This window comes from Aquarana catesbeiana, linkage group LG03, assembly GCF_042186555.1.
Source record: "Aquarana catesbeiana isolate 2022-GZ linkage group LG03, ASM4218655v1, whole genome shotgun sequence".
NCBI lineage: Eukaryota > Metazoa > Chordata > Amphibia > Anura > Ranidae > Aquarana > Aquarana catesbeiana.
In genome coordinates this window covers 312,921,844-312,942,754 of record NC_133326.1, presented here as the reverse complement: position 1 = coordinate 312,942,754, position 20,911 = coordinate 312,921,844, and the positions used below count along the sequence as shown (strand labels likewise).

The 20,911-nt window shown below is 48.2% G+C and overlaps 1 protein-coding gene across 3 annotated transcripts in view; it reads left to right on the top strand.

Annotated features, from left to right (window-relative positions):
• Positions 1-523: 523 nt before the first annotated feature.
• Positions 524-20,911, top strand: part of HCFC2 (host cell factor C2) — a 74,829-nt gene continuing 54,441 nt past the window's right edge. For 2 of the 3 annotated variants that reach the window (XM_073620296.1, XM_073620294.1), the window contains exons 1-4: positions 525-853; positions 7,544-7,692; positions 17,862-18,022; positions 19,866-20,074. In XM_073620296.1, coding sequence (XP_073476397.1) covers positions 688-853; positions 7,544-7,692; positions 17,862-18,022; positions 19,866-20,074 — 685 coding nt within the window. In that variant the 5' untranslated portion in view covers positions 525-687. Of the gene's footprint in view, positions 854-7,543; positions 7,693-17,861; positions 18,023-19,865; positions 20,075-20,911 lie in introns of all 3 variants that reach the window. The other variant, XM_073620295.1, reaches the window with a different exon arrangement.

Genomic DNA, 20,911 nt, shown 5'->3' with positions numbered 1-20,911 from the left:
ATGTGTCCCCTGCCACAACTCATGGTTTCATCCAGTAACCGCTACTTCATCACTGAGTCCTGTAGTTAGAGGACGGAACCATGATGTGTGGCAGGGGACACTCCCAGAACTTTTGCTGGAAGAGAACAAAGGTAGTATACTATTACTCCTCTTCTATAGCAGGGGGCTAATGTCTTTGGTGACCTGACAGGGTCTTGTCCACCTTGCCCTGACTGGAATAGAGACATGCACAATCTTTCTATTGCCTCTTTTTGAACCTGAAGTGAAGGGTGTGTTTTCTGAGGGACCTCAGTGTTTGCACTTGGTGACTTCTTCTACCAATGCACAAAACTGCAGGGAAATTTCTAACCATGACATGAATGAGGACATGCCTGGCCACCTATGGGGACCACCTACACTGTACTGCCAGCTGCCGAAATTGGTTATCCTATAGAGCCCTTTCCCTAGCTAGTCTCTATGGGAAGTACAGGGGTTCCTGAGTGAACATTCACATACAGCCGCTGATTGGGTCCATCCCGGCGGATAGCCCCGCCCCTGACAAGTCTCCTCCGTGCCACAGGTGGAGTCCCCAGCCAACTCGCACTGGTGACAATCCCCGCCTCCCCCCGCCGCTGCTCGCCCTGCTGGTGACCCCGCCGCCCCGCTGCATTATGGGATGGAGGATCGGAGGAGGCGGCTCGGGATCTGATGGCGGCGGATCCCATCCGGTTAAATTGGAGGCAGATGACCTCGGCCAGCGGTCCGGTCCCTCATTCCCGGCACGGGCATCGCGCTGTGGCCATCCGGGAGCTGATGATCGTCTTTGGAGGCGGAAATGAGGGCATAGCGGAGGAGCTGCACGTCTATAACACGGGTGAGAGGGGGGACCGGGGAGGGAGGAGGCCAGGAGGGGACAGGGATCAGGGCCTGAGCATTTCCCGTTATCTACAATGGCGGAGCACTGTGCACACTCAACTTGTCTGCAGGTATACCCATCTATACACAGAGAGAGGACATAGGACTGTATGAGAGGAGTCACTGATCCATCTATACACAGAGGACATAGGACTGTATGAGAGGAGTCACTGACCCATCTATACACAGGGAGAGGACATAGGACTGTAGGAGAGGAGTCACTGATTCATCTATACACAGAGAGAGGACATAGGACTGTATGAGAGGAGTCACTGACCCATCTATACACAGAGAGAGGACATAGGACTGTATGAGAGGAGTCACTGATTCATCTGTACACAGAGAGAGGACATAGGACTGTATGAGAGGAGTCACTGATCCATCTATACACAGACAGAGGACATAGGACTGTATGAGAGGAGTCACTGATCCATCTATACACAGAGAGAGGACATAGGACTGTAGGAGAGGAGTCACTGATTCATCTATACACAGAGAGAGGACATAGGACTGTATGAGAGGAGTCACTGACCCATCTATACACAGAGAGAGGACATAGGACTGTAGGAGAGGAGTCACTGATTCATCTATACACAGAGAGAGGACATAGGACTGTATGAGAGGAGTCACTGACCCATCTATACACAGAGAGAGGACATAGGACTGTATGAGAGGAGTCACTGATCCATCTATACACAGGGAGAGGACATAGGACTGTATGAGAGGAGTCACTGACCCATCTATACACAGAGAGAGGACATAGGACTGTATGAGAGGAGTCACTGACCCATCTATACACAGAGAGAGGACATAGGACTGTATGAGAGGAGTCACTGATCCATCTATACACAGAGAGAGGACATAGGACTGTATGAGAGGAGTCACTGATTCATCTATACACAGAGAGAGGACATAGGACTGTATGAGAGGAGTCACTGACCCATCTATACACAGAGAGACGACATAGGACTGTATGAGAGGAGTCACTGATCCATCTATACACAGAGAGAGGACATAGGACTGTATGAGAGGAGTCACTGATCCATCTATACACAGAGAGAGGACATAGGACTGTATGAGAGGAGTCACTGATCCATCTATACACAGGGAGAGGACATAGGACTGTATGAGAGGAGTCACTGATTCATCTATACACAGAGAGAGGACATAGGACTGTATGAGAGGAGTCACTGATCCATCTATACACAGAGAGAGGACATAGGACTGTATGAGAGGAGTCACTGATCCATCTATACACAGAGGACATAGGACTGTATGAGAGGAGTCACTGATCCATCTATACACAGAGAGAGGACATAGGACTGTATGAGAGGAGTCACTGACCCATCTATACACAGAGAGAGGACATAGGACTGTATGAGAGGAGTCACTGATCCTTCTAAACACAGAGAGAGGACATAGGACTGTATGAGAGGAGTCACTGATTCATCTATACACAGAGAGAGGACATAGGACTGTATGAGAGGAGTCACTGATCCATCTATACACAGAGAGAGGACATAGGACTGTATGAGAGGAGTCACTGATCCATCTATACTCAGAGGACATAGGACTGTATGAGAGGAGTCACTGACCCATCTATACACAGGGAGAGGACATAGGACTGTATGAGAGGAGTCACTGACCCATCTATACACAATAGGACTGTATGAGAGGAGTCACTGATCCATCTATACACAGAGAGAGGACATAGGACTGTATGAGAGAAGTCACTGATTCATCTATACACAGAGAGAGGACATAGGACTGTATGAGAGGAGTCACTGATCCATCTATACACAGAGGACATAGGACTGTATGAGAGGAGTCACTGATCCATCTATACACAGGGAGAGGACATAGGACTGTATGAGAGGAGTCACTGATTCATCTATACACAGAGAGAGGACATAGGACTGTATGAGAGGAGTCACTGATCCATCTATACACAGAGAGAGGACATAGGACTGTATGAGAGGAGTCACTGATCCATCTATACACAGAGAGAGGACATAGGACTGTATGAGAGGAGTCACTGATCCATCTATACACAGAGAGAGGACATAGGACTGTATGAGAGGAGTCACTGACCCATCTATACACAGAGAGAGGACATAGGACTGTATGAGAGGAGTCACTGACCCATCTATACACAGAGAGAGGACATAGGACTGTATGAGAGGAGTCACTGATTCATCTATACACAGAGAGAGGACATAGGACTGTATGAGAGGAGTCACTGATCCATCTATACACAGAGAGAGGACATAGGACTGTATGAGAGGAGTCACTGATCCATCTATACACAGAGGACATAGGACTGTATGAGAGGAGTCACTGATCCATCTATACACAGAGAGAGGACATAGGACTGTATGAGAGGAGTCACTGACCCATCTATACACAGAGAGAGGACATAGGACTGTATGAGAGGAGTCACTGATCCTTCTAAACACAGAGAGAGGACATAGGACTGTATGAGAGGAGTCACTGATTCATCTATACACAGAGAGAGGACATAGGACTGTATGAGAGGAGTCACTGATCCATCTATACACAGAGAGAGGACATAGGACTGTATGAGAGGAGTCACTGATCCATCTATACTCAGAGGACATAGGACTGTATGAGAGGAGTCACTGACCCATCTATACACAGGGAGAGGACATAGGGCTGTATGAGAGGAGTCACCCATCTATACACAGAGAGAGGAGTCACTGATCCCTCCCACCACCACCACCGTGCGCGCAGGGGAATCCCGCCGCCCACCACCACCACCGCCGCGCGCGCAGGGGAATCCCGCCGCCCACCACCACCGCGCGCGCAGGGGAATCCCGCCGCCCACCACCACCGCGCGCGCAGGGGAATCCCGCCGCCCACCACCACCGCGCGCGCAGGGGAATCCCGCCGCCCACCACCACCGCGCGCGGGAATCCCGCCGCCCACCACCACCACCGCGCGCGCGCGGGAATCCCGCCGCCCACCACCACCACCGCGCGCGCGCGGGAATCCCGCCGCCCACCACCACCACCGCGCGCGCGCGGGAATCCCGCCGCCCACCACCACCACCGCGCGCGCGCGGGAATCCCGCCGCCCACCACCACCACCGCGCGCGCGCGGGAATCCCGCCGCCCACCACCACCACCGCGCGCGCGCGGGAATCCCGCCGCCCACCACCACCACCGCGCGCGCGCGCGGGAATCCCGCCGCCCACCACCACCGCGCGCGCGCGGGAATCCCGCCGCCCACCACCACCACCGCGCGCGCGCGGGAATCCCGCCGCCCACCACCACCGCGCGCGCGCGGGAATCCCGCCGCCCACCACCACGCGCGGGAATCCCGCCGCCCCCACCACCACCACCGCGCGCGGGAATCCCGCCGCCCACCACCGCGCGCGCGCGGGAATCCCGCCGCCCACCACCGCGCGCGCGCGGGAATCCCGCCGCCCACCACCACCGCGCGCGGGAATCCCGCCGCCCACCACCACCACCGCGCGCGCGGGAATCCCGCCGCCCACCACCACCGCGCGCGGGAATCCCGCCGCCCACCACCACCGCGCGCGGGAATCCCGCCGCCCACCACCACCGCGCGCGGGAATCCCGCCGCCCACCACCACCGCGCGCGCGGGAATCCCGCCGCCCACCACCACCGCGCGCAGGGGAATCCCGCCCCCCCCACCCCCACCACGCGCGCAGGGGAATCCCGCCCCCCACCACGCGCGCAGGGGAATAAACCGCCCCCCCCCCACCGCGCGCGCAGGGGAATAAACCGCCCCCCCACCGCGCGCGCAGGGGAATAAACCGCCCCCCCCACCGCGCGCGCAGGGGAATAAACCGCCCCCCCCACCGCGCGCGCAGGGGAATAAACCGCCCCCCACCGCGCGCGCAGGGGAATAAACCGCCCCCCCCACCGCGCGCGCAGGGGAATAAACCGCCCCCCCCACCGCGCGCGCAGGGGAATAAACCGCCCCCCCCCCACCGCGCGCGCAGGGGAATAAACCGCCCCCCCACCGCGCGCGCAGGGGAATAAACCCGCCCCCACCGCGCGCGCAGGGGAATCCCGCCCCCCCCCCCCCCACCGCGCGCGCAGGGGAATCCCGCCCCCCCCCCCCCCACCGCGCGCGCAGGGGAATCCCGCCCCCCCCCCCACCGCGCGCGCGCAGGGGAATCCCGCCCCCCCCCCACCGCGCGCGCGCAGGGGAATCCCGCCCCCCCCCCCACCGCGCGCAGGGGAATCCCGCCCCCCCCACCGCGCGCGCGCAGGGGAATCCCGCCCCCCCCCCCCACCGCGCGCGCGGGAATCCCGCCCCCCCCCCACCGCGCGCAGGGGAATCCCGCCCCCCCCCCCCCCACCGCGCGCGCAGGGGAATAAACCGCCCCCCCCCACCGCGCGCGCAGGGGAATAAACCGCCCCCACCGCGCGCGCAGGGGAATCCCGCCCCACCGCGCGCGCAGGGGAATCCCGCCCCCCCCCCCACCGCGCGCGCAGGGGAATCCCGCCCCCCCCCACCGCGCGCAGGGGAATCCCGCCCCCCCCACCGCGCGCGCAGGGGAATACCGCCCCCCCCCCCCACCGCGCGCGCAGGGGAATCCCGCCCCCCCCCCACCGCGCGCGCAGGGGAATCCCGCCCCCCCCCCACCACCGCGCGCGCAGGGGAATCCCGCCCCCCCCCCACCACCGCGCGCGCAGGGAAATCCCCGCCCCCCCCACCACCGCACGCGCAGGGGAATCCCGCCCCCCCCCACCACCGCGCGCGCAGGGGAATCCCGCCCCCCCCACCACCGCGCGCGCAGGGGAATCCCGCCCCCCCCACCACCGCGCGCGCAGGGAAATCCCTCCCCACCTCGCGCGCAGGGAAATCCCCCCCCACACCTCGCGGGGGTAGCCCCCACCTTGCGTCCTCGCGCATAGGGAAACCCCCCGGGGTAGCCCCCACCTCGCGCGCAGGGAAACCCCCCGGGGTAGCCCCCACCTCGCGCGCAGGGAAAACCCCCCGGGGTAGCCCCCACCTCGCGCGCAGGGAAACCTCCCGGGGGTAGCCCCCACCTCGCGCGCAGGGAAACCCCCCGGGGGTAGCCCCCACCTCACGCGCAGGGAAACTCCCGGGTGAATCCCCGACCTCGCACTCAGGGGGCTTCCCTGCAAGCGCGAGGTGGGGGGATTCCCCTGGGGCTTCCAACTCTACAACTAGATCCCCATTAAAAGCAGCACACACATAAACACTTGTTAGGCACACATTTAACCCCTTGATCGCCCTAAATGTTAACCCCTTCTTGCCCTGTGTCATTAGTACAGTGACAGTGTATAATATTATAAGCACTGGTCACTTGATTTTTTTTTTTTTTTTTTTTTGAGGATAAGTTTTTATGTTTCTTCAAAATTGGCAGCTTTTTTGTTTATATAATAACAAATAAAAGAACCCACAGGTGATCAAATACCACCAAAAAGAAGATCTATTTGTGTAAAATTTTATGATGTTGTTTGGGTACAGCGTTGCATGACCGCGCAATTGTCAGTTAAAGTAGTGCAGTGCCTCATAATAAGAAATGTCCGGGTCATGAAGGGGGTAAAATCTTCCGGAGGTGAAGTGGTTAAAGTCCGATGAGCAGCATTGAAAGTGAAACTAAAGTTCTGCTGTCACAGTGAGCAGGCAGGCTTCCTATTGCAGAAGAGACATGCAGTTTGGAGGGTGGTAGTACCACAGCTTGTGATGGGGCAAGCAACAGGCTGCTGTGCAGGAACAGATGAGAGTTAGGAGACTTGACTGGGATAGGTGAGTTGGGAAAGGTCCTTCTCTTGTTGATATATATATTTTTAAAGGGGTGTTCGGGCCGCAATTTTTTTTTTTTTAAGTCAGAAGCTACAAACACTGTAGCTGCTGACTTTTAAGTAAGGACACTTAGCTGTCCAGCGAGCCTGCAATGTCGCCCCCCCCCCCCCCCCCCCCCCCCCCCCCCCCGAGGCCGATCCATCCCTCAGACGCCTCCATGCCGGCACCTCCATCTTAACGAAAGGAAACAGACAGTGGAGCCTTGCGGCTTCGCTGCCCGTTTCCTACTGCGCATGCGCGAGCCGTGCAGCACTTTGAATGGCCCCGTTGTTTTCTGGGACACACACGTCCCAGAAAGGCAACCGGGCCGCTCGCCGAAGAGGAGGAAGCGCCATGGAATAGGAAAAGGCAGATTAGGAAGACTGCCTAGCAACAGGGGTTTCAGGTAAGTTAAACTTTTTTTTTTTAAGAATATTAATTCAATTTTTTATTTTAGGGTTGCCCTCCGCTTTAAGAAACTGACAGTCTTTTAAGCTGTAGTGTTATGAAAAAGGTCTATTTAGCTTTTTTTTTCTGACAAAAGCCTTGCTCTTGATCCTGAAAACCCAAAGTGCTTTGTAGTTTTTTTTGTTTTTTTGAACTATTATTCAATTTCCCCCATTTCCCCTAAAGCTATACAGACGTTAAAATGTCACGAAAGTTCTGTTTTAACATGGGGTAATATATAATGCTATAACAATGCTCCACTTTTAAAGCATATGCAGTGTTTACAAGGTTACTGTATCAATTTCTACATCCCCAGAAACAGTGATTATTACAGCTGGTAGAAGCATAATATAAGATATTTTTTCTTAATTATATGCATTTGTTTCTCAACAGTTACGAATCAGTGGTTTCTCCCAGCAGTGAGGGGGGATATTCCTCCAGGTTGTGCTGCTCATGGATTTGTCTGTGATGGGACAAGGATTCTGGTTTTTGGTGGAATGGTGGAATATGGAAGATACAGCAATGATCTATTTGAATTGCAGGTAAGAGAAGGGTATAGTTTCCTGTGCCTAAGGAAAAATATGACTATAATAGCTCCATTTTCATATTTGATTAGTTGTCTGGGAAATATATTTATCTGTATTTCAGGGCCGGTTCACACTGGTATTGTCACAGGAGCGCACAGATTCACATGCAGTTCTGCGCAGTGCGATTTTAGCCCATTCATTTTGAATGGGCTGAAATCGTACCGCACCAAAAGTAGTGCATGCATACTTCTATACCATGCAATCCGATGCTGGCAAGCATAATGCGTTTGGGGTATTATTGACTTAATATTGACACCCGCTGCAGATTGCATTTTAAACGCGCACTGAAAGCGTGTTTCCCACAACACGTTCTGGTGTGAACGTGCCCTATATAAAAAAAAAAAGTATTTTGCAGCATAACATTATTAGATGTCTGCATTAGTTTTCTTTTTCTCAAGCTAAGTACACTTTCTGCAAGTACATAAAAATGCTTGTTGATAGAATTCTAGTATCCTTGTAGAAGAGGGGGGTGTGTTTGTCGTCAAATTAGGAGTGCAGCCTAAGTTAACAATGCTGTTCCTCCATGAATATAGCACAGTTAGTAAGAGTTGTCACCATAGGATAGGGAATAATGCGATTGCAGCCTTTTTTGTACCATGTACCATGAAGTGAAACTGTGTTTTGCACATGTAGGGAAATGCAGCATGTCCACTGCTGCCCTCTCCAGCTGCATACACTCATATTTCCTTTGCTCAATTTCCACTCTGTTCAGGCTCTGGGAGTGAGTTGACATATTTGGTACTTCCAAGCTCGGCAAGTATGTCGCTCGCTTCCCCGCCACCCATGTGGCAGGTCTGGTGCGTGACCACTCGGACCCAGACAGCAAGTCCTTTGTCCAATGTAAGCTCCATGTTGCGGTTTTGGAGCATAGACAGGCCATAATCTTCTCCCTGCTTGTGTTGACTGGCAGGGCGGTAAATGGAAGGCGCAAGTATGTGCAGTTGGGGAGGGACGCATTTTATGTCAATCTGTTACTTTTGAACAGTATTGAAAAAGCCATTGAGTAGTTGAACAAACATTTGTACGGGTTGTAAGGAGAGGGGAAATACTGCAGACTGGCCTGTGATGACAAACCTGCATTTGGCTGGGAAAATCTGTTCTGGCTGATCAGTGTTTCCCCCATGCAGGCTTGACCATCAGTCATTAGGGTGAAAGGTCTATAAATATACAAACTCTCAATGATCTGACAATGAATACCTAGATTCTGTGAACATTCTTTAAGGCCTGTTTCACACAGGTTTCAGCTTGTATAAGAGCAATGTGAACAGTAAGCTTTCACAATGCATTTGCAGAGTTTTCAGCAAGCTTTGTTGAAGTTTCTAAAGTACTTTTCAGCTCCAGTTTGTAAATGTTGAACACAGATCCCGATGGAAGTATTGATTGTCACTTTATGCAAGCTGCTAGCAGGCTTTCAACAATCTTCTAGAAGTGCTGAAGCCTGCTAGCGGCTTGTTTTAAAGTGTCAATCAGCACCCCATGAGGATCTGTGTTTAACATTCACAAACTGGAGCTGCATGGTGCTTTAAGGCCTGGTTCACACTTATGCAGGTTGCAGTTTGCATGTTCCAGGTGTATTTTGCTTTTTTCAATAGACGTTTGATCCATTGAAGTCTATGAAACCAAAAAAATAGAAAACAATCCATGGCCCTTTCCATAAAATGCACAGATGTGAACTACATTCATAGGAAAACATGTGAAATGGACTTTAGCGTGTTTCTTTAAAACTGAAAACGCACTAAAAAATGTGAACCAGGCCTAAAGGCTTCTACAAAGTTTGTTGAAAGTTCTGCAAATGCTTTGTCAAAGCTTGCTGTTTACACTGCTCTTATACAATATAAAGTCATGTGAAACAGGCCTAAAGGTTTAGTTCACATTCATGAAAAAACACATTATGCTGTACGATTCTGGCCAAAATGAGAATCACGATTTTTTTGCTTAGAATAAAGATCACGATTCTCTCATGATTCTTGCTGCGTAAAATCTTTTACATTATACAAAAAAAATTAGGCTAACTTTACTGGTTAGTTTTTTTTTTAATTCATTAACCACTTCCCGCCCGGCCTATAGCAGATTGACGGCCGGGCGGTGGTTTCGTTATCTGGGCGTCGTATGATGTCCAGCAGGATAACATGCCGCCGCGCACCCGCAGAGACGTGCATCGTGGCGATCGGTGGAGCGGTGTGTCAGTCTGACACACTGCTCCACCGATCTTGGTAAAGAGCCTCTGGCGGAGGCTCTTTACCACGTGATCAGCCGTGTCCAGTCACGGCTGATCACGATGTCAATAGGAAGAGCCATTGATCGGCTTTTCCTCACTCGCGTCTGATAGAAGTGGTATTGAAGTGGTTAAAGTATTTTTTTCCAAAGAAATTGCATTTGAAAGACCGCTGCGCAAATACAGTGTGACAGTGTGAAATATTGCAACAACCACCATTTTATTCTCTAGGGTATCTACTAAAACTATATATATATATATATATATATATATATATATATATATATATATATATATATATACACACTGAAGTCTATTCCTTTGACAAATTGTTACAATGTTTAGACTTAGTTCCACTGCTAAAGAATGTTGTGATACTTGGCAGACTGCTGTTTTTTTTTCTTCCTTTCTTTTGATGGCTGTGGCTTCAGAAGAGCAGAAAGAATTCTCTGCATAGAAAGAATCGGGAAATGCTTTTGTCAAGATCGCAACGGGAAAAAAATCGCGATAATGATTCTTGACGATTAATCGTGCAGCTCTAATGCTGTCCCATATGGGTAAAGCAGCATAGTGTGCTAAAATATGGGCCAAACCGATATTTATTTAATTTTTTTCAAAAAAGTTTTTATTTAGCATAACAAAAATGTTACATACAAAACACCGGGTGGGTAATACATACCGGTAGCAATAAATTCACAGTGATTCAGTCAAGGATATCAGTGCCATCATTCTGTGAGCACATAGTCCTGAATCCCAACCTTAGCCCTGTATAGTATTTACGCTCTTTTTTTAAAATTTTTATTAATTAAACCAAAACAGCAAACAAAAAACCCTGAACAACGAACAATTCCAGCCCCAACAATGCCTTTAGGGGGAAGAGGTGGCACGTCCCTTCCCCCTCCCATAAGGGTCAACTCCTTCCCCTCTCCCCACCTCAGGCGTCCCACCATTGAAACTCAGACCATAGATAGTGGGATAGAGTGCGAGCACCCTAATCCCCCTCAATCTCCATATTTTCAGTGTAGTGCACTCATATTCTCACCCTCCAGTGTAACCTCTCCAGCGGGCTCTCGCTAGTAACTTTGTTCACGGCTCTGGGCCCCTTCCTCCTCCTGGCCAAATCGGTATTAAAAAGAAACCTTCTTAAAATCATCCACAGCCTGTGATGATTCCTTTGGACTGAAAGGGAACCCTGGCTGGAAGGTAGGTTTACCACACTATGCTTCTATACCCATATAGGACAGCATGGTGTGCTTTTTTGTAAAGGTGAACTAAACCTTTAAAGAATGTTCACAGAATCCAGGCATATACAGTCAGATCACAGAGTGTTTGTAAGTTTATAGACCTGCTTTTTGGTGAACCTACACTTATTTGTGGAGTTGTCATGTAACATATACAGTAATTGACCATACCTTCTCATGCTACTTGTAATATGATATAAAGGTTGACCCTAGTACCTTAAATTTCTTTATCGTACATCACGGGAAACAGAGCAGCCATAATAACTAACTGGGTTAGACGCCACCTATAGGTGAATGGACACTGGCAAACCAAACAAACAGACAGGAAGTTCCTCCCCTATATAACCCCTCCTACACAGGAAGTACCTCAGTGTCTTCAAGGTGATGGTCACGGTTTGAAGAAGCTCTCCATGAGCTAGCTAAGAGATGGTCCCAGAACAGATCCTGAAGGATTTAAAAGGGCTATATAATTGGATCCATCCAAATGGTGATACACTAAAATGGTTGTTACCCGAACCTCGTTACACAAGAAGATTAAGAAGTTTTGCCTGTAATGTGACCCTTTGGTCACTGGACCCTGGAAGATCCGGATCCTTGATAAGAAATACAAAATCCCTAAGGAGTTCCGGCAGGGTGCTTTACAGGTCCAAGGGAGAGGCCCCATATTCAAGGGGACCCGGTCCTTGAAGGTCCTAGAGACAGAGACCCGCCGTGATGGGGGAAGATTGGAATCTAGCTTTTTAGCAGAATCCTGCGGCGGGACTGGTAAGTGTATTGAAAAAAAACTTTTTTTTGCACTTGTGATTTCGTAAATTGTATTTTCAGTCTCTTACCTTTTTCTTTAAAAAAAACCCAAAAAACAGGTGTCATAATTTTTCTATCCACCGGGGGCAGTGTTGTTGCGGACGGCGGTGCTTCTCTGTGGAGCTTCCAGCCAGGTTGAGTCTATCGGGAGGCGGGCGGTTCTTTAGGATTCCCTCACCCCTGTGCATCTAATTCTCACGCCGGCACCTTCGTTGGCCGGGCCACAGATTCCACTTCTGAGGAGTCAGGTTCTGAAGAACCATTTTTCAGCCTCTCAATCCTAGAGACTGCTGATCCAGTCCCTCACGGAGATGGTCCGATCAGGTTTCAAATTACCAGCTGTGGAGGTCCCTGAAGTTTCCTTTTCTTCTTTAGGATCTCTGCGGCCTCCACAGAGTTCACAGGCTTTTCCATTGCATCCGTTACTAGAGCAGATCATCTATGCTGACTGGGATCACCCGGATAAGCTGTTTCCACTTTTGTAACCTATGGAGGAAAAATTTTTAGGAAAATGGAGCATGCCATCTGTGGACGCAGCCATTTCTTCTGTGAATAAGAGTCTCACCTGTTGGGTAGATAATGCCCAGGTGTTTAAGGATCCAGCAGATAAGAAATTGGAGTCTTTATTAAAAACTTTATTTGCTATTTCCGGGTCTGCTGTACAACCGGCAGTAGCAGCTATCGGTATCTGTCAGTCTTTAAAGGACCAAGTGAAGCGGGTAACTGAGACTGTTCCCGATCAAGGGGTACCTGCTGAGGATTTGGCAGAATTACCTCGGCCTTATGTTTCACGGTGGCCAGTTAAGAAGAAGAGTAGACAACCCTCTTTCAAGGTGTCTAGTGCTTCAGTACCCAGCACTTCTAATTTCAGGCAGTATCGACAGCCTCAGCCGTCTGGTCCTAGAGGAAAGCCTCAAGGCAAGGGGCAGAAAAAGCCCTAGGCCCAGAGACCTCCTAAGGTCAGTCCCAAGCCTTCCTTATGAAGGGACGCCTCCACTCACGCGGGTGGGGGGGGCTATTAAGGTTCAAAGATGCCTGGGAAGAAGTGATCCGAGACAAGTGGGTTATTTCCACCGTATCTCAGGGGTACAAAATAGAATCCCGGGGGCTTCCCCCCTCTCGGTTCATAAGGTTCAATGTCCCCATAGACCCGGTAAAGAAGAGATCTTTTCTTCAGGCAATAGATCAGCTAAAGTTACAAGGAGTAATTTCAGAGGTTCCAATCATCGAAAGATTCAAGGGGTTTTACTCAAATCTTTTCATAATCCCAAAGCCAAATGGAGATGTAAGGTCTATTCTGGACCTCAAGGCTCTGGATCAATTTCTGGTCATTAGTTCTTTCCAAATGGAATCATTTCGTTCAGTGATAGCCTCCTTACATGGGGAGGAATTCCTGGCGTTTGTAGACATCAAGGACGCGTACCTACATGTGCCAATCTGCAGGTCCCATCGAAGGTTTCTGCGATTTGCGTGGGCGACCAACATCTTCAGTTTGTGGCACTACCCACTCAGAACTATCTTTGTTAATACCCAAGATCGCAGGGAATATCGGTTGCAGGGTACCTGGACGATCTACTACTGATAGATCAAACGGTTCCAGACCTGAGGCAGAATGTAGCTCGGGCGGTTCAATTCTTGAACAGCTGGGTTGGGTTCTGAATTGGTCAAAATTGGCCCTGCAACCGGTTCAGCGCCTAGAATATCGGGCTAATACTAGGTACAGTCAAGGCAAAGGTATTCTTACCGCCAGAGAAGGTCAGGGTCATGAAAAACCCCATCATAAAGAGGAAAGATATCCCTCCATTTGCCTGTGTATGAGGCTACTGGGGAAGATGGTGTTCTCATTCGAGGCAGTCCCTTATGCACAGTTTCACTCCAGTTCAAAGCAACATTCTATCTGTCTGGAACAAGACAGTCCCTCTGGTAAAAGGAAAGGTCCTTTTTACCCATGGTCTGGAAGGTGGTGACGACAGACGACAGTCTTTCTGGATGGGGGGGCAATCCTAGAGGAGGCCGCCGTCCAGGAAGAGTGGTCCTAGAGGGAGAAGAGCTTGCCCATCCACGTTTTGGAGATTTCGGCAGCTTGTTTGTCTCTAAGCTTCTGGACTTCCAGACTACAAGGATGTCCTGTGAGAATCCAGCTTGACAATGCCACGGCTGTGGCATATATCAATCACCAGGGGGGCACCAGGAGTCAGACAGCCCAGAAAGAAGTAGATCGCATGCTGACTTGGGCAGAAAAATTTGTTCCATCCTTATCAGCTGTGTTTATCCCTAGAGTGGAGAATTGGCAGGCAGACTTTCTGAGTCGCCAGCAGATGTTACCAGAGGAGTGGTCCCTAAATCCCGAGATCTTTGCATCAATCTGCCGCCGATGGGGGGTTCCAGATGTAGACATGCTGGCGTCCAGGTTCAACAGGAAACTAGACCGTTTTGTGTCCAGAACCAGGGTCCCACTGTCATTAGGGGCAGATGCCCTGATAATTTGGTGGGATCCGTTTTCCGTGATATATGCCTTTCCACCAATCCGGCTGTTGCCAATGTTACTACGCAGAATTCGGGAAAGAGAGAAAGCCGGTAATTCCAGTAGCTCTGGCCTGGCCCAGAAGGACTTGGTATGCACAGATTGTAAAAATGGCGGTGGGAAACCCCTGGGTTTTTCCACTCCGTCCGGATCTGCTCTCACAGGGTCCAATATTCCACCCTGCTTTACGGTCTCTAAGTTTAATGGTTTGGCTATTGAAACCAGGATCTTAAGGGACCGGGGCATTTCTGGGTCGGTATTGTCTACCATGTTGAATGCTAAAAAGCCAGTTTCCAGCAATATCTACAATAGAGTCTGGAGATCCTATATTGCCTGGTGTGAGGCCAGGAGGTGGCACGTAGATATGTCATCGGGAGAGTTTTGGCTTTTCTGCAAAAAGGGGTGGATATGAATCTGGCCTTAAGTACAATTAAGGGTCAAATCTCAACCTCAGCAATCTTTTTTCAGAGGCCTGTTGTTTCTCACTCCTTAGTACGAACATTTGTAAAGGGGATGGTTCGTGTGCTTCCACCGGTCAAGCCGCCTCTGTGCCCTTGGGATTTAAATTTAGTTCTGGGGGTTTTACAGAGGCAGTGGCAGTGACGTCGGCCAGGATGGTGTCAGAGTTGTCTGCTCTGTCCTGTAAAGAACCTTATTTGAGCTTGCACCAGGTTAGGGCGGTTTTGCGGCCACAACCAGAATTTTTGCCCAAGGTAGAGTCCAGTTTTCATCTAAATCAGGTTTTTATTCTACCTTCCTTTTTTACGAATCCACAGTCTGCAGAGGAGAGATTATTTCATTCTCTTGATGTAGTACGGGCTATCAGAGTCTATCTGAGAATATCAGCTCAGATGCGAAAGACTGATGTTCTGTTTATTTTGCCAGAAGGTCCCAAGATGGGGCAGGCAGCATCTAAGTCAACTATTTGTCAATGGATCTGCCCAGTGATTGTTCAGGCATATGGTGTAAGAGGTAAGGCCCTGCCTATTCCAATAAAGGCACACACTACCAGAAGAGTGAGTGCTTCATGGGCGGTTTGTCATCAAGCATCGATGGCTCAGATTTGCAAGGCTGCTACTTGGGTCTTCGGTACATACATTCACTAGGTTTTATCAAGTAGATGTTAGGACTCAGGAGGATATTGCATTTGGATGCAGTGTACTGCAGGCAACAATATAGATCATGTTGTTCTGATGGTGTTTCTTTGGTCATAATGGGTTCCCTCCCCTCAAAGAGCATTGCTTGGGGACATCCCAGTTAGTTATTATGGCTGCTCTGTGTCCCATGATGTACGATAAAGAAATCAGGATTTTTACTGCAGCTCACCTGTAAAATCCTTTTCTTGGAGTACATCATGGGACACAGAGATCCCTCCCCTCTTGTTTGGGAAGTTTATTGCTTGCTACAAAACTGAGGTACTTCCTGTGTAGGAGGGGTTATATATGGGAGGACTTTCCTATCTGTTTGTTTGGTTTGCCAGTGTCCATTCACCTATAGGCGTATAACCCAGTTAGTAATTATGGCTGCTCTGTGTCCCGTGATGTACTCCCAAGAAAAGGATTTTACAGGTAAGCTGTAGTAAAAATCCAAACTTTTCATTAAATGTTATTATAACCATTTCAAGACCGCCGCACGACGATGTATGTCCAAACTTTGAGCGGGGATATCGTTGTTATGGCAGCAGCTAGCTGCCATAACCCCGGTATCCCCGTTTTTGTGCGGCGGCCGGCTGTCAGATAAAAGTGGTCCCTGCGGCGGATTCGCCGCGAGATCACTTTTATCGGTGGCGGGAGAGGGCCTCCCCCCTCCCGCCGCGATCCGGTGCCCTCCGCCACTTACCGGAGCCGTCGGTAGCGGCGGAGGCGATCGCGTCCTACTCCGTGGTTTGTCTGGAGACGAGTGAGGCCAAGATGGCGCTCACTCGTCTCCATGACACTGCTGGGCGGAAGCGACGTCAAAACGTCACTTCCGTCCACGCCTCTTGAAGGCACATTTTTTCAAATGTCATTTTTCTAAATGACCTTTTTTTTTTTATTGCATTTTAGTGTAAATATGAGATCTGAAGTCTTTTTGACCCCAGATCTCATATTTAAGAGGTCCTGCCATGCTTTTTTCTATTACAAGGGATGTTTACATTCCTTGTAATAGGAATAAAAGTGACACCATTTTTTTTTTTTTAAAAACAGTGTAAAAATAAATAAGATATTGTAAAATAAATAATAAAAATAAAAAAACATTTTTTAAAACCCCCCTGTCCCTACGAGCTCGCGCGCAGAAGCAAACGCATACGCGAGTAGCGCCCGCATATGAAAACGGTGGTCAAACCACACATGTGAGGTATCACAGCGACCGGTAGAGCGAGAGCAATAATTCTAGCCCTAGACCTCCTCTGTACCGCAAAATATGCAACCTGTAGAATTTTTTAAACGTCGCCTATGGAGATTTTTGAGGGTAAAAGTTTGACGCCATTCCACGAGCGGGCGCAATTTTCAAGCGTGACATGTTGGGTATCAATTTACTTGGCGCAACATAATATTTCACAATATAAAAAAAAATTGGGTTAACTTTACTGTTGTCTTATTTTTTTATTCAAAAAAGTGCATTTTTTCCAAAAAAAGTGCACTTTTAAGACCGCTGCGCAAATACGGTGCAAAAAAAAGTATTTCAATGACCGCTATTTTATTCTCTAGGGTGTTAGAAGAAAAACCATATATAATGTTTGGGCGTTCTAAGTAATTTTCTAGCAGAAAAACCTGTTTTAAACATGTAAACACCTAAAATCCAAAACGAGGCTGGTCCTTAAGTGGTTAAATAAATATTGCCACATATATTGTTTTCATACAAAATGAAAGCATGCGTGTTAGGCCTCATGTACACTGCTGCTGCTCAACGGACGTTTAGGAGCAGTTGGGCATTTTTTTCAACTGCTCCTGAAATCTCCTCCATGTTATCTTATCAGTACATGTACACAGGTTGTTTACAGTCGTTTCTAGGCAGTTGAGTTTAGAGGCTTTTTTTGGAACCCAAAAAAATGCGTTCAGAAGCTGAGTTAAGAGGCATTTCAAGCGCTAAATGCGGCTAAACATGGTAACTTGCGTTTAACCACATTCCGTTTATAGACGTTTTTCATTTTTGGCTAAATTAAAAAAAAAAAAAATTTTTTTTTCAACCGATTCTAAACATGAATGCCGCTAAACGTGGCAAAACTGATATTTTAAACGTGGGTTACTATCTGTCAAGTTAAATCATTCAGGAGAGGTTGTAAAAACATCCTGTGTACATTAAGCCTAAATGTTCATGTGTTTTATTTGAGTAAATAGAATGTTGGTTTACTCTTCAGGCAAGTCGTTGGCTGTGGAGGAAATTAAAGCCTCAACCTTCATCTAATGGATCCCTGCCTTGTCCTCGACTAGGGCACAGCTTTTCTCTTCATGGTAATAAATGTTATTTGTTTGGTGGCCTGGCCAACGAGAGTGAAGACACCAACAACAATATTCCCAGGTAAACATGTTTTTCTGATTAGCATAGTTGCAGACAAAGTATTATTCTGGAATGAGGATTTAATATTTCATTGTATAACTTGGGCCATAATCTTAGGCTAGTAATGCACACCTTGACCTCCGACTTATGCTGAAGATATAAAGTAACTGTTTTGTCTTTGCAGTGCTGCTTTTAGGTTACTCTGCTTGCTGATGTATATTTTTTTACTCTAGATCAGTATGGAAAAGGTCTTTGGCTTAACTATCTGATACATTTTACTGTTAGGCCCCTTACACACAAGGCATAATCCGTCCAAACGGATCCGCCTGCTCAGTGGGGAATCTGCATCTATTGAAATTGTGCTGCTACCCCAAAATAGCTCTTAATGATGACATGAGATAGAGACTCGTGCTCGGATGGCCCCCATACTCAGGCATTCAAACGTCCAATCAAAGAGAAAAAAATCCGGCACCACAATGTCTCAAAAATAAAACATAAACGATTTAATTAGATCCATCCATTAAAAGGAATCAATACCTTTAATTATGCCTGTAACGAATCTGATGCGTTTCAGACACTTACATAGGCCTTTCATTCCTTTTAATGGATGGATGTAAAAAAAACATCTTTGTTTTAATTTTGAGCCATCGTGGTGCTGGATTTTTTTCTATTTGTTCAGCGGGGGATCTGTCTGCTGATCCCTGCTGAGCAGGCGGATGACAGGTTCACTGTTTTCTATGGGGCGGTCCGTTTTCATCCGATTGCCATCTGATCCGCTGGACAGATGCCAAACATATCCCCATCTGGCTGTTTTTAGCGGACTGGATTGAATCACATGTCCGCTGACATCCGTTGTCCCATAAAGAACAATGGCTAGTCCGATGGGGTCCGCCTGAAAAACGGACAGATGGACCTGATTGTTCCGCTGGTGTGAATGGGGCCTTAAAGGTAAACTCCAGGCTGTTCTTCTCTCCCATGCTGTCCTCCCCCCAACCTGCCTTTGAACTAATTGCTGGCATCAAAAAGTTCCCCTTGTACGCAAATCAATAGTCATGTGATGTTCAGGTCTTGAGTTTTTTGCAATTCTCCTTGCACAGGAGGCTTCTTTGGGTGTACATGTCACTGCCTGCGAGACATGGACACTTTCTATTGACTTTCCTCTCGGGATCCAAAAGAGAGACTGCAGACCAAGTGGACATAATCTGCGTGTGTCTCGCGCACATTGTTCGATCGAGATCGGGCTTAGGTAAGTATTAGGAGGAAGCTGCACACTGAAGGTTTTTTACCTTCATGCATAGAAGGTAAAAAAACCTTCAGCCTTTACAACCACTTTAATGATTTAAAGAGAGGCAGAGGGAAGGGGTAGATGGGAGGCTAAAGTTTGCCCAGAGATGGGCTTTAAATTTTGCTGCTTTTGGACATTTACATGCCAACAGTGTGATCCTCTCACTGCAAAACAGCCACCTCTCAGAACCCTAGAACTAGTGCTTGCAGCTTTCATATACGTTTAGAAAGGATTAATTTAGTGCTTAATACTTTTTCAAAGCAAATCATTTTTTTACTTGCACAAGCTAAAACATCATCCTTTTCCCAAGTATTATTCTAACTTTTAAAAGTTGGTATTTTCCTAAACCTTCCAATATATAGTGCTACATTGCATGAGGATATATACTGACTTAGCAGAGATTGGTCAGGCAGCAGTAAGATATGCACATGATTGGGAAAGAAGAAAAGCCATTGCAAGCTTTGTATGTGAACTTTTTTTTTTATCAAACTTGAAGCTTTGAGAGGAGCCTACCAATTTATTTTCCTAATTATATATATATATATATATATATATATATATATATTTATTACACATTAGGTACCTAAATGATTTTTATGAACTTGAGTTGCGTCCAGGAAGTGGAGTGGTTGGCTGGAATATTCCACAGACCAAAGGAACTTCTCCATGTCCACGAGAGTCCCACTCAGCTGTCATATACAGCAGAAAGGATAATCGGAAACCTAAGCTTTACATCTTTGGAGGAATGTCCGGATGTCGTCTTGACGACCTGTGGGAGCTCGATATTGGTGAGCTTTGAAAGGTTTTCTATTCAAATTTGTTTTTCATATACAGGAAAATGTCAATTTTTAGATGTAAGCATGTAATTGAATAGCTCTCCTGCTAGGTGTTTATTATGCAGCCTTTGCTAAACCAGGGCACCTATCTGTGGATTTTTTTTTTTTTTTTTTTTTCTAGTTACTGGTTCTTAACAACAGTGGTAGAAGTAAATTTCCCACAGATGCATTCTAGAAAATAAGAGAACATAGCTCCATCAGTTCAAAGCAGGAGGAGCACAAGGGAGGGCAGTCCTGTTAAGGCAGGCCATACATTATACAATTTTCTTTTACAGTTTTCCTTTAGATTTACCAACACCATATAATTTAAGGTCAAACCTAAACACTTTTAATTTGTATGCAGTCAGACAGGCCCTTGCACTACATAGTTACATAGAAAGTAAATCTAAAGGAAATTGAATAAAAATATTGTATAATGTATGGCCAGCCTTTTTTTTTTTTTTAAACATTTAGGCCTCACTCACAATGGTATTCCTCTGTTTAGGTTTTCTAAAGCCAGTTATAGCAAATTTGAATCTCGGCCAGTTCAGCAGGGACCAGCCAAGATTCGAGGGCAGGCTGAATGTACCCAAGTTAATCAATTGATCAACTTGGGTACAACCAGCCTGTCAGACATTTCATGCGATTATTGACATTGGCGATAGCCGCTAGCAATGATCACTGTGTGTTCTCCTGGCCAGGATGGCTTCCCCCGTCTGGGTAATACTATGGTTTTGTGGGAGGGATAACCCCATCAACACAGTCAGTGATGATAACACGTGGTTGCAAGAAAAAATCGCTCCATCTATG